This window comes from Nannospalax galili, unplaced genomic scaffold (assembly GCF_000622305.1).
Source record: "Nannospalax galili isolate Female #2095 unplaced genomic scaffold, S.galili_v1.0 scaffold685, whole genome shotgun sequence".
Lineage (NCBI taxonomy): Eukaryota > Metazoa > Chordata > Mammalia > Rodentia > Spalacidae > Nannospalax > Nannospalax galili.
This window is the reverse complement of record NW_008353482.1, coordinates 2,349,274-2,369,636: the sequence shown is the minus strand read 5'-3', so window position 1 is coordinate 2,369,636 and position 20,363 is coordinate 2,349,274. Positions and strand designations below refer to the sequence as shown.

Sequence of the window (20,363 nt, the reverse complement as noted above, 5' to 3'; positions counted from 1 at the left end):
GGGTCTGCGCGCCGGCCGCTTGGCGGTGGCCGTGGCGGCAGCGGCCGTGGCGGCAGCGGCTGCGGCTGCGGCGTCCCGGCGCCGCTGTTCCTGCTCGGCGCTGAAGCGCTCCTGCGCGCTGGTTAGGTAGTAGCCGATCATCTCCTCGTGGAACTGGTGCCGGTGGCTGGTGAGCAGCAGGCCGGCGAAGATGAACTTGCGCTCCCCTTGCATGGCGGCTCGCAGGATGTTGAGGCTCAGCTTCACATCGGTGCTGTACTTCCAGGCGTCGCTTCTCTGCCCGCTGCCCTTCTCCGCCGGCGACTCGCCCGCCGCCTTGTCCGTGGGCGATGGCGTGGTTTTCTCCGACGGTGAGGTGCTAGCAGACGCACCTGATTCCTCTTTGCTGCCCTTGCGCGATTTGGACTTTTTGCCGCGTTCCGTCGTGTCGCCGTTCTTGCCATTGGCGGAGTTGGCGCGGCCCATCTTACCGTGCACCAGGCCGCCAAGACCACCCATGTTTTTCTTCAGCTTGATGCCCAGCGTCTTGCTGAAGCTCCCCAGCTTGTTGGCTACGGAGTCTGCACGGGTCTTGTCTTTGTCCTTGCGCTGCTTCTCCTTCTCCTTGTCCTTACCATTCTTGCCATTATTGCTGTTGGAATTGCTGCACACAGAGTCGCGGTCGGAGTCTAGCGATTCTGCCAGGGACTGCACATCCTCCCCTGCTGAGGCCGTTGGCGATTCTGGCTGTGCTAGGGGAGCCTGCAAGGAGAGAGGGAAGGCAGAAAACAAAGGAAGGTTAAGGTCACAGAATAACTGTCCCCTTGTAGGGCCCAAGAACATCAACCCTGTCTATATGCAGCAGAGGCTGGGACACTGGCGCTTCAAGGTTGGGCCTCTGCTGCAGCCTTGGGGGTGGGGAGTACAAAAGAGGTATGGGATGGGGGTGTTTATAGGCTAGGAGCCCATGGAACCCTGATATGTTTAAATAGTGAGAAGGCAGGCTTACAGGTGTTGGCAGAAAGCACTAAAAGGGACCTTCTACTTGCAGTGCCATCTGTGGAGGGAGGCTGCGTTCCTTTTTTCTCCAAACTCAGATATGTATGTGGTCGTCTAGAACTCTTGAGTGGAGAAGTGGAAGGTAGAGTGTGTGTAACCTAAGTAGCTTGGAGTTCCAGAGCCTCAGCACATTTTATACAGAATTACCTGGTCCAGCCTCTGGCCTTCCTCCCTGGTCTGGTTACTGGCTTCACAGGTCCTAGATGAGCCAATGTCTCTTGCACACAGATGTTTGACGTACTCACCCCAGGCAGGGGCTAGAAACCCTGCCCTGGAACCTCATTCTTTGGATCTTGGAATGAACACCTTTATTCAGCTAAGACAAGTAACTTCAGGGGTTCCTTTCTCAGAGTGCAAGTGTGGAGTGCTAAACTGAGAAGGGTGTTGAAATAGGTCTGGATCAGCAGAAAACCTGTTCCCATTAGTAGAAAATGCCTCCAGTGGGGGTGTGGGGCCTGGTGGGAGGACACTAGGAAGTAACATCTTGGTGTAACCCTGGTGACACCACTCAGGGCCAGCCAGGAGGGCAAGGCCCATGTGGACCGTGACCAGGCCTATCTCAGGCAGGTGGGGTGCTTGAGAAGGCTGTGGGAAGAGGGTGTGGAGGATAGGCAGCTGTTACAGCAGCTCCAAGGAGGGACCTTCCCAGTCATCCCTCATACCAGCAGCTGGGTGGGACAGGAACTAGTCTAAGCCTAAATAGGCTTTTCTGGCCTCTGAGGAGGAGCCTGGAAGACGGCCTATTGCTCTTCACTTAATTTTTGTTCTCCCCTCAAGCAGGTTCTAAGAGAGGTGACTCTCCTATGGCAAGGTCACCTGAAGCAAAGGCTGGCAAAACTGGCCTCACTACCTCTCAGGCTGAAATTCCTCTTTCCACTTGGGTTGGAACGAGTGTGAGGTCTCTGGTTTCCCAGAGGCACTAAAGAGTGGAAGCAGGAAGGTAGGAACAGGAAAGGGAGCACAGCCAGGAGCACAGGCTGCAGTGGCCTCAGGCTGTGGGGTGTCTGCAGTTTGACAGGCCACCAATGCCTGGCCAAGGGCCCTGCCCATGCAGGACAGAAAGGTGCCCAGCTGGAGGGTCCTGATTCAGGATCTGGGGCTGCTGCCATTGCACCCCATGTAGGTGCTAGAGAAAATCGCCCTGGGCACACTGGCATTCCTCAGGCTTGGGAGAGGCTGAACTCTGTTGTCCTTTGTACCCTCAGGAGTAGGGTGAGTCAGAGCATCTGGGGAGCTGTACCCAGACTGCCAGGTGAAGCGGAAGTGGGCTCTCAGAGCAGTGCCCCGAGGGCAGGAGCCTATCAGCTAGGCAAGGCCCTGCTTGCTTTCTTCATCTCTCTTTTCAGTACTTATGAACCCCACTGGATGCTTAAGTAAACGGATGTCTGGGGAGGACCAATTATTTGCAAGCAATTTTCACAAATCCCTTCCCTGGGAGTTCCCTCCTGAGATTACAAAACATCAGTCAGATACTTAAAACGAATCTCTCAGTATCTGCAAGCGGGGGCAGCCCAGCGCCTCCCTAGGGGCAGGCGGCCTCCTGGGACAGACCGGTGGGCGGCTCTCTGCCCTCTGCCAGCTCTACCCATCAGTGGCCACCTCCGCCTGTGGGAGGGGAGGAGGGCGCGCTGAGGACTTGTGCTCTCGGTTCCCTCGGCTTTTCCAAAGACCCACACACAGTACATAATTAATTCCGCTCCGCAGCAGCACATAGTGTTCCGATCTCGGGCGAGATAGTTTTGTGTTGTAACTTGCCTACGGTTTGTTTTCTGAGTGGGTGTGTTTATTCTTGTCCTTCTGTACAAAATAAGGGGACACACACACACACACACACACACACACACACACATTCCCTAAACTGGAGCGCACGCTGTGTATGCACATATGCGTGCGCACACACACCACAGATCCAACAGGAGGTGTTTGGACTGGGAGCCAGGGTGTCTGGCTTTGTCGTGGGGGGCGAGGGGGCGGGGCTTCCGGACAGCGCAGCTGGGATGCCGCTGGGGTAGCCGGGGTTTGTGTGGGATTCTGGGGCATTCGGGAGGATGCACTGTAGCCTGGCACTGTGCGGCCACCGCCAGTCGCTGGGTCCCGGCGCATGTGAGGCTCACCCGGGTCTCGGAAGGGATGCGGATCCACGTCACATTCATGTAGCTGTGCAGAAGGTTCAGCTTGGCTTCTAGGGACAGGATGAGGCTGACAAAAGAACACCGAGTGAAACGCGCGGGAGGTGGCTGGAGCGCGCTCGCCTGCGCGCGCATTCTGCTCTCCGCCCGCCAGCCCGCTGTCGCAGCGGGAGCCTGGCCACCGCCCTCCCAGGGGTGCTGGGGTGGGGGGGGGCGGACGGCGGGGGGGGGCTTACTGAGCCAGTCGGGCGTTGTCGTTGTCGTCTTTCCCCCATTCCCAGTCCTTTCCGGGGTCCACCGCAAAGTGTAGGGGCAGCAGCTTGTGTTCCGAATCTGTCAGCGGGATCACGGCTGGAATAGAAGAGAGAGCCACAGTGCGGGGCAGTTTACCCGCCCGCCGGGAGGCTCAACAGGGCTGGGGGTGAACAGGAAGGGAATTCCAAGGCCAGCTGTCCTGGCGACAGGGGAACCCAATGGAGAGGCTAGACACGGAACATCGGTGCCAGGAGTGTTAAGACCCTAGGTTTCGAAATCGATCGCGTTAGCTATTTCTCATTATGTAAGTTGAAGAGCAGTTGGAGGCATCACCTGGATTTTGGGTCCTTCGGAAGGCAGGCACCGCCCCCTCCCCCCAAACCCCGCTGCGCGTCGGAACCGGAAAAAGCCATGGCTACTTCTGCTGTTTCCCAGGAAGGACCAGACCTGCGAGGTGTACTGTGGGAGGACACCTTCCTGGTAGCCTGCTCGCCTCCGTCATTTCGCCCCAGGAAAGGGCAGAGTGTGTGAGCCAGGGAAGGTTTGTGCTAAACTACAGTACCAAGCCTGTCGGCACCTGGGAGCCTAGGCACCACCTCACCCTACTCACTGGGAGTTCACCTGTGCGGTACAGAGAAGCAGGTTTACAAACACAAAGCTAGGTGGTGATGAATTCAGGAAGGTAGGCTTGCAACTGCAAGAGGCAGCTTTGCTGATGCCCCTTTAAAAGGCACACGGAGAGGGGAGCCTTCCGTGGAGGTCGTGGCGGGGATGCAATGAGCAGCAGCTGGCCTGCCATTTCTCAGAGGGGCTGGTTCATCACAAAGCATCTTGACTGAAGCACACCAGCCCAGAGATCAGAGGGGCTGGTGGAAAGGGGCATCTATAGGTGCATTGGGATCTGCTAAGAGTTTCTGAGCAGCCCTCATAGCCAGCAAAGGGAACCTCTAATGTTACACCTTCCTCTTCCTAAGGGTGGTGTTTGGGATAATTAACAGGAAGAAGTGGGGAGATGGCTTCCCCAATTCCACCTTCCACAGGAGCACCAGCCTCCTTTGAAGGGCTCCACTTAGTGCACCCCACTCCCCTTGGAGTCTCACCACAGCAGAGAAGCCCAGCCCAGGGCCTTTGGCAGCTGCTTTGTTTCTTCACTTGCCACAGCCTATGATTCATGCCAACGGTGCCATGGCAAACAACAAGGAAATAAATACAGAAAATTCAGGAGCTTTGAGTAGCAGCTTTTCTAAGAAATTGGACCCTTGACTCAATGCTGCCCTCCAGTGTTGCTAAGGAGAATTATGAGGGCAAATCTCAGTCCCTCATCCCTCCCATCTCCATCCTAAACAGAAGAAGAAGGGCAGTTCTGCAGACCACTGGCCGGCTCATGGGTTTTCATTGCATGTGCAGGATTTGGTTTGGGAGGCAGGGCATCAAAGCTTGCCTCTCAGCTTCTGCTTCCATGTGGCCTCCCTTTCCAGAGCTGATCTGCAGAGTGGACTGCTGGGCTGGCTCACTCACTGCTTTCCCCTAGGTGATGCCCAGAAGCCTGCTCATGAGTCAGCACACAAACTGGGAGGGCTTAGCCTAGCTTCCCACTGGTCTGGCTGGGGGTGTCAGAGGCTTTCCTTACCAACACTGTTTCCCAGATTCACTAGAGCAGCATGACTCCTGGAGCTCTGTACACAGTCCGTCCAGGGTAAGGTTGGAGGACTACGTTGTAAATGTGTCTTCCCTGGGCTCTTGAATTCAGGCAGTTTTGGAAAATAAATAATGACCTATCAGAAACAGTTCCTGTGGGTACAGTTTGGGCATTTGGGGTTTGGATGTCTACCCCTTTCCTCGGGCAGAGCTGTTTGGAGAAACACTATCCTCAGCATTTGGGGGGAAACATTTGCCCAGCTGAATGCTTAGGCAGAGAGTAAAGCAATATGGAACTTCCTGAGGACTGTGACCAGCATTGGGGGGGCCTCTCACCCTTCCATCCATGTCTCCTGTGGAAGATGGTAGAACGACAAAAGAGCAGGGGTAGGCTCTGGAACCCCACTTGGGGAAAGAACTGCCTGCCAATCAGAAAACCTATTTCAGATTTTATTAGCTTGGGAACTCAGCCTCCACTGTGGTAAGCCACTGTGGTTTTGGTTTGTTTCAGATGAATCACCTAAATTAGGGCACCCCATCATCTTACCTTCCTGTTTTGGGACTCCTAGGAATGCTTATTCTCAGAAGATGGTCTGGAACAAGTTCTCTGGGCCTGTCCATGCTGAGAAGATGATTGGAATACACCTGAAGGTGTTAGTGCCTGCTGCCTATAAAGATCCTGACAGTCTCTCAGCCCAGATCTTGGTGGGGTGAAGGGTAGGTCTTGAGAGAAGGGCTAGGGACATGTGGCTCATAGCTGATCTTTGCAGAGGGTGAGTTATTTGGGGGCTGAGGGAAGGTACAGGCCAGGGATGCCTCAGAAGAGGCCCTCAACTGTACTGTATGTCTCTACCGGTCACCATGCACACTGAAAATTCCCTATTGGACACCTGGTCCTATCCACAAGACACATGGCCACATGGCAGGGCGCCACCTGGTGGCAAATGTCCAGAATAGCAAATCCTTTAAAAATAGGCCTGAGAGGACTGACTTTTTTTTCTTTTTGTCTCTGAAAGGGCTCTTATCTTTTAGTCAGTAAGCCTACAGACACTATCTCAAACTAGCCCAGGAATACTCAGAATACTCATTTTCCAAAACAGAATGGGTACTTCTGTTTGAGATGTCCAAAGTTGTGGCATCGTTACAATGATAGGTGAGACAGCAAATTTCACAGCTTGTCTTTAACCACAACAAAGCTAAGGAAAGACAAGTGCCTCCAAGGAGTGATGGACATATGATCAAATGGGCCTGACTCAGGCCCCAGTAACAAGAATCTAGCTAAAGTGTTATGAAGGAAGAGAGTGTTAACCAGTGAATTATGCAGCCCGTCCTCTAGGGGAAGAGAGAAACGAAGTTTGGGAGCACTTACAGGCTCCTGTCCATAAGACCTAGTCTGGTGTTTACAAAAGGATGAACAAGGGGCCGAGGAGATGGCTCACTTGGTAAGGTGCTTGCTGCACCAGCATGAGAACCTGAGTTCAATGCCCAGCATCCACATAAAAGCCAAGTGCTGAAATACATGTCTATAATCCTGGTTCTGGGGAAGCAGGGACAGGAGGATCCCTGGAACTTGCTGGCCAGCCAGTTACCCAAATCATCAAGTTCAGTGAGAGACCCTGTTTCAAATAATAAGAGGGTTGGCACTGGAGAGATGGCTCAGTGGTTAAGTGCACTGACTGCTCTTGGCAGAGAACCTCTTTCAGTTTCCAGCACCCACATGGTGACTAACGACCATCTGAAATTCCAGGGGATCCAATGCCCTCTTCTAGCTTCTGCAGGCATTGTACCACATGGGTACACTTACACGCAGGCAAAACACTCATATACATAAAATAAATATAAATAATACGGAGATCAGTTGAGGAAGATACGCAACATTGACGTTTGGCCTCCATAAATATGAGTACATATGCATACCTGCACACACATGAACACAGACACATGATGGGAAAAATTTCTATGAAACTGCTTTCCACAGAGCTTTTGATTCTCTCTCCACTAATGAACAAGAGCTTAAATTGCAGAGTGCATGGCTCCAACAATGCGTGCACTGAAGACAGTGTTCTGTGTTATTGTGATTAAACACCTGTGTCTTATTCAAGCACTATGTCTCTGTCCCCCAGGAAGGAGTGATTTCCCTTTTCTGTCCTGACAACAGATTCCAACATGCACACTGAAGAACAAACAAAAGGAAAGGTGTGTCTATTTCCAGAAATAAAGTGATTTACCTTGATCTACTGGCTTGAAAATGACTGGCTTTTAACAAAACACCACGAGGAAGAAAAGACAAGAAAACCCTACTGCACTGACAAGACACAAATCACTTAACAGAACAAGACTCTATGCAAGTGTCAGGAACGATGCCACTTAGTTCTGTCTGAGGCCTTTATGTCCTGTGCATGCTTCAGAGACATCGTTACTCAGTAGAGCATTCTAGACTGGTGGCTTTCTCTATAGCCCCTTAAAGATGCCACCCCACTATCTTTTGCCTTATCTGTGTGTGTGTGTTTTTTTTTGCCATAAAAATCATGATGATACCAAAGACAATGATAAAGAGGCCAATTCTCTAGAAAAATGCAACATCACCACATGTAGGCTTGCCTCTAACATTACTGCATAGTGTTAAAGCAAAGGAAGGCCACTGTTTATCCATATCCCATGATCCCCAGTAGAGGTCTGAAACTGTGGAAGGTACCAACTCAGACATAACACAGGTGTTGAAACTCCTGGACAGTGATTTTAATTTTTTTTTTGAGACAGGGTTTTCCCATAGGCACAGCTGGCATGGAACTTGCTATGTAGACCAGGCTGGCCTTGATCTCTCAGAGATCTACCTGTCTCTGCCTCCCGAGTGCTGGGATTAAAGGTGAATATTGCTATATCTGGGGAATTTAATTATTTTATTTCATTTTTATTTTCTGTGTTTGAGTGTTTCGCCTGCATGTATGTAAGTGTACCTGTGTCAATGTAATGGCTATGGAGGTCAGAAAAGGGCATCAGATACCCTGGAACTGGAGTTATGAACAGTGGTTAGTTGCCAGTTGGGTGTTGGCAATGAACCTGGGTCCTGTGCAAGAGCAGCCAGTGCTTTTAACCACTGAGTCATTGTTCCAGCCCCTGGGCAGTGAATTAGAAACAAGAGATTGATAATTATAGATGGGCAGAAAAGATAAGCACCATGCAGGATTTGATGCCCAGTCTTAGTGCAGAGATGAGATCTCTAAGATGCAAAAGAAATGCTATAAATTAAAAAAGTCAAATAACCCAAAACCCATAATTGAGATGAAGAATGGCTTTGAGGAACTAATTGGTCCACTTTCCACAATTGAGTAAAGAATCTGTGAACATCAAGATGGGTCAATCAAAAGTCACCCATGCTGCAATATAGAGTGGAAAAGGGGGTGGGGGCAGAACATAGAAGAGATGGGGAGCAATAACAACCAGCAAAGATCCCAGAGGAGTGAGAGAATGAGGTAGAGGAAATATTTTTAAAGAGGGTGAGAATTTTCCAAAATTAACAGTTAACGCCACCATAGATCTGTGAAGCTGAGAAAACAAAAAACCAACAACAAAGCATTTCTGCCCAAAGCCCCTTAAAACCAAGATGGCTAAACTAACTCCATTTTGTTCTGGCTGACTTTTGCTTTACCCTGTGTTTTTGCCCAGGTCCATAGGTAGCAGATACAAATCCTCATCAAGTGTGTATCTAGCTAAGATCATTGGCTTTGTTTGTCTCTTGAAACCTTTGTCTCCCTCCAAGACTCTCCTTCACGACACCTGGCAGACTAAGGAAGCAGCCGAACGAAAGGGGGCACTAAGTGGAGCAACAGCCCTGGCAACTCTGGGTACGTGCTGACTTCCAAAGCCTTTTTGCCACCACAGCTTGAAAGACCATGACTCCCACAATAGTGCTGTTGCATCCCTTCTGCGTTACTGAACTTGCTCGGCCAGTCTGATTGGCATATGTTAAAGAAGTGAGAATCTGAGTAACACTGCATTAACAAAAGTATACTATAAATCTTATTCAAGTAGAATATTTAATAATTTTCATGATATGTTAAGACAAGCATCTATTGAAAAAGAGATTGGGTCTGTTGATTGTTAACTACTACTTTTTTTTTTGAGACAGGGTCTCCCTGTAGCCCCAGCTGGCCTGGGATTCACTATGTAGACCAGGCTGGCCTCAATCTCACAGAAATCTGCCTGTTTCAACCTTCTGAGTGCTGGGGATTGTTAACCACTTCTGAAGTAAAAGCAAGACTTATTGTTAAATATCCTGGAAATGGCATGTTATAACCAGGGCTGGAGGTATAGCTCAGCAGTGGAACACTAGGCCCTGGGTTTTTTGTATAATTACCTCAGAAGAAAAGCCATAATTTATTTGGCTTGGGGAATATTAAAACACAGGTTAGTGTTTGTTTTAACTGTGGGTTATATATCAAATGCAGGTGACAACCTGCTTTCACGGATTGGTAGGTGGAATTATTCTGTCTGGCTGCCCCAGATCTCTGGGTTTCTCATTTTTATAAATGTGTGCTGTGTCTAAGTGACAAGAGACAAGGTTGAAAACTGTTCTTGGTGAATTTTGTGTGCACTTAAAAAAAAATCACCTTTTGGTTCTGTTGACTCTCTGTTGCAATAAACAAATAGCAAGCCTTGGTGTGACCATTTACAGACCTCCCCTCCGGAGTCTGCAGCTGCCCTGCCTACCTCAACCCTCTCTCTCTGTCTCTGACCTGGGGCCCCCAGGGAAGGCATCAGACACTAGGGTTTCTTGACTTCTGTGTAGCCCCAGCTACTTGCATTCAAGAAGGAAAGATATTTTGACAATTATCTAACATTTTGGCCTTCAGTGCCTCTTATGAAGCAAAAAACCCTGATCTCTTATGTAGCAACATAGTCCTGACCTCCAGCCCTGAGGGCTCCTGTCACCAGGTGCAAAGTGCTGTTTGATTTCACACAAGCACTCCTGAGGCACCACTTCCTGAGGCCCTGTGCTAGGGGTTGCACACTGCCTGATCACTGCCTTCTTTGGCCAAGTCTCTCTTTCAGAAGGCATGCCCTCAGTTCTTCTCACCTGCCCCTACAACCCTTTGTGACTGTGATCACTGCCTGGGGATGGACCCTCCTGCTTCATTTTCCTCCTCTGTCAAGTGGGGATGAAAAATGGGGAGGATAAAGACATCACCTCTGGAAAGGACCCAGAACACCACTTGTGCACAGAAAGCACATGTGAGACCCATCAGAGCCTTGTATACTCAGCTCTGCTGGGAGGAGCCTGCTGTCTGAGCCCAGAGCTAGCACATGCATAAGCAGTGTGCTCTCAGAGGTCACAGGGAGTAAGGGCCAGGCTGCGTGGTGTCTTGTTGGGCACTCTGCTTGGAGTTGGTTAGAGAGTCTTGCCATCAAGTGCAGAGTCTGTTAGGTATTTAAGGTCACAGTTCAGGGCACCAGTTGACACTCGTGTGGATGCCATGCAGGAACTGTAGATGCTGGGGTGTGAGTACCCACAGACTGTAGTGCACATCAGCTCCTCACACATCAGTGCTATTTGGATGAGTGGCCTCAGAGACAAGCATGATGAAGATTTGGGCTCCAGGGTGGATTCTGAGGGAGGACCTGGAGCCAGAGGGAGATGGCCTTAGCCGGAGATCTTTGGCCATTGAAGATGTGCCCTTGAAGTGGGTTACAGGGGTTTTGGCCTCTACCACTTTCTCTCTGTTGCTCTGTGGCTTATGATATGAGGGATTTTCTCCACTGTCCACTCCTGACAGAATGGCTGCCTCAGTATAGGCCCAAAGCAGTAGGCCAGCTGGTCATCAGCTGGAACTGCAAAACCATGAGCCCAAACTGTTTTCTCTATACATTAGCTATCTCAGGGATTTTGTTAACGTGATGGGAAACTGACTGACAACTAGTTGTCTTTCACTTTATGTTAGGGTATCACACTGACTCTATTTAACGGCAGCTAATAGAACCCGGTAATTTTGTTTCAGGACAACAAAAGGTGTATCATAGAGAAACTCCCTGATTTATGATGAGCTTATATTTTGATGAGTTCATGTAAGTTGAAAACATTATACAGGGAAATCTCTGTGACACCCCTACCCTGCTGCGTATTCTGGCTCAGCAGCACAGCACACCACAGAGTGTGGTTGATTGTCGTACCTGGCTGCAGGGGCTGATGGGGAGCTGTGCTGCCTCATGTGCTGCCAGTATTGTGAGAGAGTTCATACTGTCCATTTTAGCTCAGGACAGCAGAATTCCAAATCCCATGTATGGTCGCTGCTGAATGTGTCTCTTCATTGTAAAGTTGAAAACTCCAAAGTCAAACCATTGTAAGCTGGGGCCATCTGCACAGTATTTGCTATTAAAGGAAGCTGAGTTGGGCCTGTGGACTAGATGATTTCTAAGTTCTTTCTGAGTTTTGTATCATCAAACTGCATGACATTTGTTTCTCTTATCCACTGATCTGTGTTTTTATAACTCAATCATTTGCTCTGTGGCCAGAATGAAATACCCTGTGCCAGGCTCTGCAAGGGTACCCTCTGAGTCTATTTGAAGATGACACGGAGCCCCACTGGGGCTTTGCCTGTCTCCTGTAGTACTGTCTGCCTGCTTCCTGTAGTCGGCTGAAGATCAGGGCCTAGGGTGTTATGGGGCCAGAGGACCAGCATATCCTTTTCTGGATAAAGTGGGTGGCCATCATTTGTGTGGGCTACAAGAAAATATACATGTTTTACTGAAAATGTCCTAAAAGAATTGGCAAAGTCTTGTCCATTTGACCTGGATATAGTTGACCTACCCTGACCTTTTGCCTGGCCTGAGGGAGGGGGTGGCAGTAGGATTCCTGAATGTGGAGATGGCTGGTGGCTACAGCATCAGTTGTAAGAAGGCTGGGGGCTCTTTCAGAGGACTGAGTGCAGGGGAGGCCTTTGGATGAGGGGTGTGAAGAAAGCCCCAAGCATCACAAGTGGATGTAGCTACACAGCTCAAAGAAAAGAGGAGGGGAGTATGTATGTTGGGTGGAGCCTCAACTTACAGCCTAGAATGCATTTTATCTCATTTTGAGCCTCCCAGTGTTCCTTAGATGCAAGGGTTCTGGCATTACTGGCTCATTCACCACAGCATGACCAAGGGGTTTATGGGGACCTTTAGAGTATCACTTAAAAAACTGCCATGAGTTGTAACAGGCAGCAACAGCAGCATCTAGTGGCCAAGGCACCCAGGAACACACACTGAGGAGGTGACAGGCCTTAAGAATGTAGCATCCACTGGCCAAGAAAGCTGCTGTGATGAATGGAGACAGAAACCTCTGGATAATTAGGGCCCAGACATTCCTTGTTTTGAAAGGATCTGGACATTCCACATATTCAAAATGGCCCTTCTCTTCCAAGGGGCCATACCTCCTCATTCTTAACCTCCCAGACCCAAGAGGTCAAGGGACCTTTCCCACAGGAGCTTGGCCACAAGGTACATTTTTACTTGCAAGGTTGCCAGGCTCCCCTGTGGGGGTTGGGGGTTGGGCTGTGCAACACTGCCTCCCCTGTCAATCCCCAGGGTCCTCTTGGCCTTGAGGATAGTCCCTGTCTTGGGTAGGCAGCATGCGGCTTCAAGTGTTCCACAAGCAAAGCTTGCTGGACTTTCGGTGCTTGTAAGATATGCTGAGGTCAGTCCACATTAACTGCTTGAATTACACTGGAGTGACAAAACGGCTGCTTACTTAAGCATCACCACACAAGGGCAAGGGAGAATGTTTATGAGGAAGGAAGCAGAACTACAGCAGGCCTGCATCAATTCTGCCTCTGGCTGCCACAGTATGGGCAGATGAAGGATGCTGTTTCTAACAGAAGCATCTCTTCCTACATGCGTGGGCAGGGGAAGCTCAGCAAAGCTGCAGGCAGTGTACCTTTCTCGGTACCAGCTCCTCATTTGTGTAAAACTTGAGTGGGAAGCTACAGTGATCTCCAGTCTGGCTTTGACTGATCCTTAGTGGGTGGTGCTTCCTGCCTTCCTTAAAAGCTCTAACAGAAGTCACTCAATCCTCACAATGCACCGGTTTGTTACCACCAGGGGAGGGGAGGATTGGAGCTGGGGTTTACCTTCTGGGAGGCTATGAGGAAGGGTCCTCCAGGACCACTTTGAGGGTCAAAATCTTCAGATAGAGATCAGGAGATAACTGGTAGCTTGACTTTGTGGTTTTTCCAACTTTGGCCTAAACACAACCATTCTCACTTGCTTGAAGAACTGGTCTCATTAATGTCCTGTGGCTGCTCCAAGAATATAGCAAGGCCCCAGGCTCAGTCAGCAGAGGTGTGCTTCCTTACACCATGGAGGCTAAGATCTCCTCAGCAGAGGGTTCTTCTGAGACTCTCCCATTGGCTTGCAGTGGTCCACACTCCCTGTGTCCTTACATAAATTTCCTAGTTTGTTTTGAGACAGGGTTTTCTCTGTGTAGCCCAGGCTGCCTTGAACCTGGTGTCCTCCCACCTCAGCTCCACATGCTGGGATCATACTGTGCACCACTACGCTGACAGCTTCCTCTCCTCACACAGGTGTAATGGATCGGGGGCACTTTAGTTTTAACTTAATCATCTCCTTAAAGACCCTTGATGTGAAGACAGCTGCATTCTGACATACTGGGGGGTTAGGACTTCAACACATGAATTTCAGGGGAGTGCAAGCTAAATGGCAGTACCTCAGTTCAGACCACCATCCCCTCTCCACTTTACAGGAGACATGGGTGGGATACAGCTGACACACTTCCTTCACTGATTGGTTCCCAGAGGAACCAGTGGCCCTGAGCACCCTGCCCACTGACAAGGAAGTTGCCAGCATGTAGCCATCCTCTAGGGGTCTGGGCCCCTCCGGTCCTTCCTCTTTCTATGTCTCTGCTTGCCCCACAGGCACCTCTTCTGACAGCAATGTCTTTGGTAACACCTTGCTTTCTGTCCTCACTTTCCACCCCAGACCCAACCACATCAAAAGAGGGGACCTGGAGATTGTCCTGGGGCACCCTGGAAGCCCTGGTGGAGGGCTGCATTCTTCCAGGGCTGCAGGGTTTGACAAAGGCAAACACTTCCTGTCCTGGCTTCTGTGACTGGTGCTGTTTCCTGTGAAGACATTCTACCAAAGTCAGGGCATCCTGTGAGGGTGAGAGGCCAGGACAGGCCAGCAGCTGGAGGAGGCCACTTACCCAGGCTCCTCTTACTCAGTTGCCTCCCATCAAGGACAGGATGAGGTGGGGATGCTGACTCCAGGGGACTTCATCTTCCTTGCTTCTGCTAACCTGGGTGGCACTGGGGTAGAGTCCAGAATAGCCAGGTGGCCCTAGAGCTCTGCTGCTGACTGGGAGGCTCTAGCTGGGCCCTTGGCTGCAGGAGAGAAAGGTGTCTATATAGGAGGCCACCAGGAGCTGCGGGAGGCACAGGACTGTGGCTCTGAGTCAGCTGCTGGGGGCCACGGCCAGGGCCTTGGGTACACTCCACTTTTGACTCTGTAGAGTGTGTGAGTGACCATCAGGGGACAGCCTGCACTCACCGACAGTGGTTATGACCCTCTGGCACCCTGACTTTTTAGGGGAGTAGGTCACTCATTCAACACAGAGTTCAGCAGCCAGTCGTGATGTTTCCAGACAAGACTTGCTGGTAAAGAGTCTATTTCTGTACTTGGGCCTTTCCCCGGATGAGCGGCTGCTGCTAGTGAGAGAGTGTGATTCCCAGAGTAACTGCCTAGAAATACCACCTCCTTCCTCCACTATATTCACTTCTCAGTCTGCTTCATAGCCAGAAAATGCCAAGTGGGGGAATCTTAGCTATGGGTGGTAAGTTGCCAGCACAAGTCCTTGAGGAGGGAGAGCCTTTCTTCCCAAATGGAAAGACAGGTTTAGGAACAAAAGGCATTCGGCCCAGACTGGAATGTCGATGTGATGCCTGGAGCTTTAGCACTGATCATATCATCATGAAGTTGGGATGACATGATAAAGATGGTGGAGCCTGGGCCCTTGAAAATGCATGACAATGTTATACCAGCCTGGACCACTTTGCTCAAGCATGCCTAATAAGAGGCAGCAATGGCACACCCGGCAGGACACAGCTTTCTCAGGGAACTTCCATTATGGCCTTCTATACCACTTCCTTTGTGCTGTAAAGGCTGGGAGGAGGGTTGGCTGTGTTCGCTGGGTAGCTTGCTCCCATCACATGCTAGGATCTGGTACCTCCAGTGACTCCTTCAGCCTCTGCTGTGGTGTAGGAGGGAGAGCACAGGAGGAGCCCTGGAGTAGACATACTTGGGCCATGGCCATCACAGCAACAGACTATGGCATGCCTTGAGGCACCAACAGTGGCCAGGAATGGAGGCACCCATGGCCTTTGCATTTATTTGTGCACAAAGTTTGAGGATCAGGGAATAAGTCTGGCTTGAGGCAGGCAGTGATGCTCTCCAAAGATTCTGGAAGACCAGTGGGTGTCAGTGATTGGTAGGGACCACTCAACATGGTCGCTTTCTAAAGGAAGTGGTGATGTCCTGGAACATGGCAAGCAAAAAATAGCTAAATATAGAGAAAGGGTGAGGAGAATGAGTCCTGGGGAAGGAGGAATGTGTCCTGCATGTACGATGAGGGTGTCACAAACCTTGCTCTGAACAGCACTGGGTCTCTTTGCTCTGCTCTGGACAGCATGGGCTCACTCTGCCTTGCTCTGGACCTTAGGGGCCTACTTTGCTCCTAAGCCTAGCATCTCTTTCCAGGTACCCACCCCTGAATCATGCTTGGCCTCCTAGGCCAGTTCCGACCCCCTCCCCCCCCGCCGCCAATCCACCTGCTCTTCCATTGGAATAATCACTTTCCCCCATGCTTGGCACCTGTTAGCCCTGTGTCATGACTTGCAGGTCCCTCTCTCTAGTCTGTGGCAAAAACTCTATGGAGGAATGTTGACATCATCAAGTCTTCTAAACTAGATGTATCTGGCACTTCGCAAGTTTTCATGAACTGTCCCTTGTCCTAGGGTCACAGAATGTTGGATCTCAAGCCATTGTAAGGAGCAGAGAGCTGAGCTGCTCCTCTCAGTTCCCAGCTGCCAAGCAAGTGCTGCCCCAGGTCAGGGTGAGGGTGGCACAGGGGATAGACGAGTCAAGTGGGAGCTCCCTCATCTATAGCTTCTGCAGTTTCAATTATAGCAATCACAGTTTAAAGTACTGAATAGAAAATTCCAGAAATAAACACTTATCAAGCTGAAACTGTGCATTATTCTGAGTTGTGTGAAATACCTCAAAAGCCACATGAAGCACCCCTTTGTCCAGTGTGCCCACACTGCAGATGCTACCTGCCAACTGTCCAGGATCTTAGTGCTTGTGCTCAGGCCATCCTTATCTTAATAAAGGCCCTGAAGCACAAGGGTAGTGATGCTGGAATTCAGACTGGCAAGAAGTCAGGAAGCATTTCCTTCAAGTGCAAAGGGGAAATTCTCAACCTAATAAGGAAAGAAAATTAATTTTATGACAAAAGTTTTTAGGTCTACAGTAACAGTAAATCTATGCGTGAAGTCATGAAGAAGGAAGGGGATATTCCTGCTAGCTTTGCTGCTGAGCCTCAAGCTACCTTGGTAAAGACTCAGCCTCAGCAGAGTCTATGTCCTCTCCAGGCCCCTGGCCTCTCCAGGGCTTGAGCACTCATGGAGCCAGCCACCCATGGAGCCGCTCACCTCAGCCTACCCTGCTGGGCATTTGAGGACTGCTGGGAACTGTACATGGCTGGGCACCTGGCGGCTTTGGAGGTAGGACCCACAGGACTGGGGCAACTCACCAGCAGCTACTGCCATGGAAGTGACACAGAAACCAACAGTCATCTGCATGACGCTTGTGGGGCAGAACCCAGTTTGAAACCAGCCACACTTCTGCCACATTCCCTGTAGGGCTGACATGACAGTGCCATTCCAAAGCTCTCATTTCCCTGCAGGGAGCTTCACAGCCACCATCAAGGCACCTGGAAGATGAATCTGGAAGCCTGAGAGACCTCTGGGAGGGGGCTGGGACTGTGAACTCCAGGGACTCTCAGGACATGTGACAAAAAGGCCAAGACATATCCTGGTCTTGGAACTATGTCCTGAGGAAGGTTCTTTTGTCCTGTGAGGGCTGCAGTAAGCTTTGTGAAGAGCTAAAAGCCTCGAAAGAGCCAAGTGTAGTGGCCTGCACTTGTATGTGGTCTCAGGAACTTGAGAAACAGGCAGGTGGATTGCTTGAGCCCAGGAGTTTGGAGGCCATCCTGGATAACACAGGGGCACCCCAGCTAAGATCAAACCAAACCAAACCAAACCAAACCAAACCAAGCCAAACCACTCAAAACCCAATTAAACTCCAGGAATGGGTGTAGGTACCATTGAAAACAAAACAGAGATGAGGGAAAAGCATCTGAGCCCTTCTGGGCTTCAATGATGAAGAGCCTCTTTTGGAGGCCAGAGGAAATCTGTGAGTGACAAGGGAGGGTGACAAACAGTCTACTACCCTGGTTGTAGCTTGTCTCCTTCGCCTTCTTGAACCTACATTCAGATGCACCTGTGTGTAGGCTGGGGTGTGGTTTGACTTCTGGGAAGGGGGCCAGGGATGCCCCCATTTCCAGGTTTCAGATTCCATCTCATAGAACAGTTTAGTCTTAGATTCACTGTCAGGCCAGGGACAGATGTGGAGGGGGTGCTTTGTGACAGCTGCAGGGGGGCAGAATTCTGGTCATTTGTCTGTGTCTACCTTTCCAGCTGCCCACAAGAAGGGACATCATGTGGAAGCTCTGATATACTCAGAGTAGAAAAGGTCAGGGTGGACACTGATACCCTCAACTTCCTGCCTATGGCAGCCCTTGACCAGACATTTGGGGTTTCCTAGGAACCTTGAAAAGATGTCATTCCCCCTGTCCTTTAGTCACCCTGGCCAGGGGGAATCTGCTTATACTGGAAATAAGAGTGGCTATAATAAAGGCCTGCTATTTCACTCTGACATCCACATATCCATCATGCTAACATGAGAGAGCAGCAGCCATTTCAACCCAAAGGCCCCATTTTCCAGCAAAGATGGTGCACTGACTGCAAAGAAGCCCTGGGAGCTGGAGTTGTGCAGTATGTAGCTGGTAGCACTAGGTTTGTCAGTCCATCAGCACCGAAAGAGCTACTTGCAGGATCCCTGGCTATGACGATTTAAAAAACAGCATTGACTTGGTTCAGACACTTGAGCTACAGCAGGAGTGGGCAAACCTTTCATGAACAATTGCTAGTAAATAAACATTTAAGGCTTTGCAGGCCACACACTCTGTGTTGCTATTGGACTCTGCTGCTACAATGCAAAGCAGCCATAGGCAAAATGTCAGGGAATGAGCATGACTGTGTTCCAATAAATATTTATAAATCCAGGTGGTGGGAAGCCAACACCTTTAGTCCCAGCACTCCAGAGGCAAAGGAGGGCAGATCTCTGTGAGACTGAGGCCAGTCTGGTCTCCATAGTGAGTTCCAGGCCAGCTGTGGCTATAGGGAGAGCCTATCTCAAAAAGACACCCCCCCCACAAAAAAGCTCTGGAGGGACTTTGTTTTCCAATTACATCTAATATATACGAATATTAACAATTAGTTTTAGATTTAAAAATCCCCCTGGAACACAGACAATACATATATATATATATATATATATATATATATATTTCAATAGGCTAGAAGCAAGGATTTTGAATGTTTTCACATACAGAAATGATAAATGCTTGAGGAGAGAGACGTGTTTGCCCTGCTTTCAACATTACATAGTGTGTACATGAACCAAATGTAAATACACGTGATTGTGATTTCATGTATCAGTTAAGAATTAATTCAAATATAGAAAATTTACATATGCCTGAGACAGGAAAACAACAGTTAAGGAGATGTGAGGGTGGCAGTGTTATCAGATGCACAGTGGTTTACATGGAATGTTGTCTCTAACACAGCTATTTTTAGTGAACACAGTGGCATACCTTTTGAGCACTGCAGAAACCATGCTGCTTGTATGCATGTGCTCCAGGACGCTGTCTGCATGGCATTTCCAGTGCCTCTTTCACCCTTGCCACCCCACTCCATCTCAGGAGCTGGACATACCTTGTTCTCTTTGTTGGTCTCTCTGCTCCATGGACACAAGGGCTGAGAAGTGCGCCTGATCGTAGGCCAGAACCAGGGGGGAGCAGTGGCACCGGTTGGGAGGAACCTCCAAGGGCAGGTAGATTCCTCCAAACGGGATGGGTGCAAATGCTATGAACAAAGACGGGTGGAGGTGGAGGGGAGGGTTGGGGAAGGGAGTATAAAAGATGGAAAGGGAGGGGAGGGTTGATGGTGGGAGAGGGAGGGGAGGGGAGGGGGAGGAGTAGAATCAGACAGTGTTCAGAGCTAGGGCTGAAGGTTTGCAAGGTAATCTGTAGGATGGCTTGCTCCCAAAACCCGCATAGTAATGAGAGGAGTGGCACAGTTAGGTCAAGACCATCACCCAAGATGATGAGCAGTAATATCCACTAACAGCTTGTCTAGAAGCCCATACTATCCCTTCTCTCCTAGTGTCACCGAAATCTTGCACACAAGCAGGACCTCCCCTTCCTGAGTGTGCCTGGTGTACTCATTGAGAACCTCTTCTACCAAATGGGAAGGAACCAGCTAGCTGTAGGTCAGGTGGGACATGAGACATGGAGATTCGATCTTTGTTTAATAAGACACCATCTTGTTCATTTCCCTACTCATGAAGAATGAGGGAAGAGAAACCTGAAACCCTTGAACAAAACCACCTCTGCAAACCTGCCTGCAGAAACTGGATTTTTCTTTTTCTAGAGACAGGGTCTTATGTAGCCCAAGCTGGTTGCAAACATGATATAGCTGAGGATGACCTTGAATTTCTGATCCTTCTGCCTCTACCTCCCAGAGTGCTGGGATTACAGGCATGCACCACCATGTCCAGCTTCTATGGTGCTGGGGATGGAACCCAAGGCTTAGCGCATGCTAGTCAAGTACTCTACCCATTGAGCCATACCCCTAGACTAGCTGCTGTTTTGATCCTAAAGAATATTGCCTACTCTGGGCAGCAGGGTGGGAGTGGCACCAGGCAGGGCGCATGATCCACCAGCCCCTCAAACAGCAGCCATGGCTCTGTTGGACTTTCTCTGGCATGAAGATTGATGCTTAATGGGTGAGGCTCCCAGAGACCCATGGCCTCTGCTAGGGTATACATTTAAATTTAAGTGAGGTGGAAGGACATGTCACAGGGCCACTCATCTGGCATTCTGTAGTAAGAAGACTTTGTGGACAATGCCAT

General features: G+C 50.0%; 1 protein-coding gene across 1 annotated transcript in view; it reads right to left on the bottom strand.

The window, feature by feature from the left end:
* Otud7a (OTU deubiquitinase 7A) overlaps positions 1–20,363 on the bottom strand; it is a 176,594-nt gene that overhangs the window by 2,571 nt on the left and 153,660 nt on the right. Inside the window, exons 10-13 of the mRNA XM_029554800.1 lie at positions 19,166–19,315; positions 3,404–3,518; positions 3,153–3,237; positions 7–741 (exon numbers count right to left, since the gene is read on the bottom strand). Coding sequence (XP_029410660.1) covers positions 7–741; positions 3,153–3,237; positions 3,404–3,518; positions 19,166–19,315 — 1,085 coding nt within the window. The remainder of the gene's footprint in view (positions 1–6; positions 742–3,152; positions 3,238–3,403; positions 3,519–19,165; positions 19,316–20,363) is intronic.